Genomic DNA, 4,248 nt, shown 5'->3' with positions numbered 1-4,248 from the left:
GGGAGAGAAGGGGGGTCTGGGACATCCCTCTCACAATCCAGGACTGCTGGCTCCCAACTGCTCCCTGCCTGCGTGCCTGATTGCCCCCTAACCACTCCCTTGCCAGCCCGGTCGCCCCAACTTCCCTCCCCTGCCAGCCTGGTCTCCCCTAACTGCCCTCCCCTGCCGGCCTGATCGCCCACAACTGCCCTCCCTTGATGGCCATTTTGTGGCCAAATGGGGGCGGCCATCTTGTGTTGGAGTGATGGTTAATTTGCATATTACCTCTATTATATAGGATTTTTTTGAAATCTAAGAAAATATCTAAACTGTGGGAAGTACACAGACTTAATATTTTACAGTGACTTCCAGAGAGGGTTTATGAAAAAGCCAAGTGTTATGATTCTCCTTAAGCAATAACTGAGTTATATGGGTAAATACATATTAATGTTTGTGTTACTGCTTACTTGACTAGATCTCTTCATTTTACTACTGAGAATCATGCACTTAAAAAACAACCGAAATAATAGCATCTGATTAACAATAAGCAGATCCATACTTTAAATATGTGTTAGGTTAAGAAAAGACTTTGGATGATTAGAATTCCAATAAAATTTCCATAGCTAAAAGGAGCAAAAAGAAATGCACACATTTTAATGATTTTGTTTTGGATAGGCCAGTTTTGCTGATGTTAATGTATATTTGGAGCCTACTGTAATTTCTATACCTTTCTGTATTTTTCAACTGTCTTGTACAAAAAGGAAAAAAGTAAACCAAGCAACTAGTTAAAGAGTAATGGGCATTCATATTCAGACAATTTGTATATTCTTAAAAATGTGTTTAATTACAACTGCTCCAAAATTATCCCAGATTTTCAAAAGTTTTATTTTAAGTTTGAAGACTAGACAAGATCATACTGATTTTACAACATCCTACATTATTTAAGTATATATACAAAGAAAAACAACAACATTGGAATATTACACAGCTTGAATGTTTGCAAAGGTTATTTGTGTATTCGTTATTTCTGTACTTACTGACACAGCAGATGCCAGCAGTATTATATTTCATAATTTGCTGGCTAGCAAAGGTACAATCTTAGTACCCTAAGTCTTCAAAATTCACAACAGTCCTTATGAAGTCATAAAGAAAGAGAAAGTCAATCCTAATGTTAGAATTAGTGACTATGATAAATGCTTTTAACAAGACATAAATATAATTGGAGATGTTTAAAATGTTAATTTCATAGATTATAAAATTACCATACTATAATTACTCAAAGTGATGAATACTAGGGAATTCTGTATATTATGCTTATGCAATTTCACTTGTTTTAATGTGAATTTAAATAGAGTAAATTTACTTTACTTTGATGTCACTGATACAAGTGACATAAAAGCTACATATCACTTCACAATAATTAGTAACATTTCCATATGTCAAAATCCCATCATTGTCATGAATTTTGAGCACTGTGGACAAATAAATATTCCATTCATTGTGCCATGTTGGTAAAGAGCATTTAAAGCAGCAGAGAGAAAATGCACAAGCAAGAGAAATTCATTTCATTGTATTTCTAAAAGGTAACAAATATACTTTTAATAAACCCCCTTTGAAAATATTTGCTTAAAAAGCTATCAATAGAATAAAATCAAACTATCATAGGAAGCCATGAATAATTTTTAAAAAGTAAGTCATTACAAAGAATTATAATTTTTTAAAACATTCGGTAAAGAATGATAATTATTCATCATCTACAAAGGAAAACATCTAGAAATTTGGTCCGACAGTAAAATTTTAAAGAAGAATAATTAATTAAGTCCAAAAATATACACATATTTACGTGTATATTTTCGGACTTAAGTAATTACTTGCAACATGACTTTAAAATTTAGCAAATTAAAAATATTTAAGTTCCTAACTTTAAAGTTATCACTTAAAAACAATATTGAAGACATGGCAATTTTGTTTTTGAAAGATGATGAAAACTGATCACTATTTCAGATGCTTCAAATTAACGGTATTAAGAGCCTTAAGTAGAAAGTATATGGGCATAGGACAAATATGTGGCCAGACAGTCCTAATTTTGCTCTTATTAAAAATACCATTATGATTGACTTTCTCTTTAAATTCTTCACTATAAGACCACTCCATATATACATCATTAAGAAATGCTAATAACACATGGACAGACAAGACAGTAACATTCTAGTGGCTTTGTTATGCAGCACAAATTATAAAAGGAAAAAATAAAACTTAGGATTGTTGCACAGGACCTCAACATTTCGTACACACACTGTACTTTCTTTTCCAGGACCCTTAATTTAAAACTCCAATAATTCTGTGTCTAAGCCTTATAAAAGAAATAATTGTAAAGCTTATAAATTAGATATTAAGGACTTTTATGGAGGCAGTGTGAGCTTTAATTTGAGAAATGTGTCAATGAAACCTCCATTATCAATAACAAATTGTTATGATAATTGCTTATTTTTCAGGACCTTTGAAGCAAAATAAATAGAAATCAATTTTCATCTTGAAAATGGTTTACTACTTTGCCATTAGTAAGTACTTTTCTTCTCACAAATAACTACACAATGTGCTTTCCTGGGAAACCACCACCAGTTTCAAATCTTAATAGAATTCTGGTTTCACAGAAAGTGCAGAGATGAACAAAGAAATAATGAGTATGCTTGGCCAAGCTATGCAGCACTATGTTAACATTTGTTAAAATATTTTTAATAGACAAACAAAGGCTTCAGCATTCTATTATGTTAAAGTAAAGATAAGGCTATATAAATACCATGGAAATGAAGATAAAAATTTTGGTTTTAAAGGAACATAATACAACTTTGTTCTTTTTTATTTTCCAAAATGGTAATATTATTTTTTTTATAAAGGAAGTATCTGGAATTTACATAGGTATAGCCTCCTTCAAAAATAGATTTCATATTCAATCTACTGAGATTAATTATGATCAATCTACTCATTTTCAATCATGTTCCATATGTAAACAATGATACTTCTTAGGCAAATAATAGAAAGAAACTCAATTGGAAAAATGTGAACTCATTTAGGCAATATACAATATAAAGAATATAAAATAGAACCAAAAAAAAAGATCACATGATGTCTGATTAGAAAAAGTAAAGTGAGAATTATAATATCAATTAGTACTGCATGTTACAAATTCTTCTTCAAAATTCTGTTATAAACACTGACAGTGTTTGGTAGGCACAGGGAAACAATTAGGATAATGTAGAGTCACTACAGAAAGAAAAAAAAATCTTATTGCTAACATTGTAGTATTCCTTTGATAAGAACTGGTTGTGCATTGATTATAAAAGCTCTATCAACTCTTGCTTTTACTTCATAACTATGAGATTTTTTAACCTTGCTACTCTCTTTCCCTAATATATTTCAACCATTGTGAATGATTCTGGAAACCGTGAGAAAAGTAATTCACAGTTAATGTGATGTTGCTTAAGAAATTTAAATAATAAAAATCAAATTAAACCTTTGAAAAGGCAGGCTTAGACCTCCTTAAAAAGATAGTAAATTACCTACCATAATTTGAGCACTTTTTCATGAAAAACCCCATTCAGTTTCCTACAGATTTCGCACGGTTCATTCCATGGAGATAGAGAGGAGGGAACAGAGAGGAGGGTCATGGGTGTGGGTCTCCTCACTCCTGCTCTGTGCAGCCCAGCAGCTCCGACCGCAGCGTGATCCTCCCGTACCAGGACCAAGGAAGGATCCTTATGTGCCGCGCATAGATGGGAGGGTCGATGACGTTTTTTCTGTGGGTGTCATTGTCAAAATTGCCCTGGAACACCTGGTAAAGGAGAGTGAAGAACATCAATCATATAGCTGCTGCTTCTTGGGAATTATTTTTATTATTTTCTTATTTGGAGTCCCCCCCCCCCCCCAAGTTGAGATTTGATAACTAATCATGCTATGTTTTTAAAAACATATTGCAGCTTCTTCCTTTTTCTTTTTTAAAAAAAATAATTATTGTTGAAAGTATTACATATGTCCCCCTCTTTCCCTCATTCCAGCCGTGGGCAAACTACGGCCCGCGGGCCGGATTCGGCCCGTTTGAAATAAATAAAACTAAAAAAAACAAAGACCGTACCCTTTTATGCAATGATGTTTACTTTGAATTTATATTAGTTCACACAAACACTCCATCCATGCTTTTGTTCCGGCCCTCCGGTCCAGTTTAAGAACCCATTGTGGCCCTCAAGTCAAAAAGTTTGCCCACCCCTGAAC

The 4,248-nt window shown here is 33.2% G+C and overlaps 1 protein-coding gene across 1 annotated transcript in view; it reads right to left on the bottom strand.

Moving 5' to 3' along the window:
• Positions 1-800: 800 nt before the first annotated feature.
• The window catches only part of EDIL3 (EGF-like repeats and discoidin I-like domains 3), a 404,766-nt gene continuing 401,318 nt past the window's right edge, over positions 801-4,248 (bottom strand). The window contains exon 11 of the mRNA XM_014531211.1: positions 801-3,811. Within this exon, the coding sequence (XP_014386697.1) occupies positions 3,662-3,811 (150 nt within the window). The 3' untranslated portion in view covers positions 801-3,661. The remainder of the gene's footprint in view (positions 3,812-4,248) is intronic.

The sequence above is a fragment of the Myotis brandtii genome, unplaced genomic scaffold, assembly GCF_000412655.1.
Source record: "Myotis brandtii unplaced genomic scaffold, ASM41265v1 scaffold794, whole genome shotgun sequence".
Lineage (NCBI taxonomy): Eukaryota > Metazoa > Chordata > Mammalia > Chiroptera > Vespertilionidae > Myotis > Myotis brandtii.
Note: the sequence above shows the minus strand (reverse complement) of the source record. Positions and strands in the feature narration are given on the sequence as shown.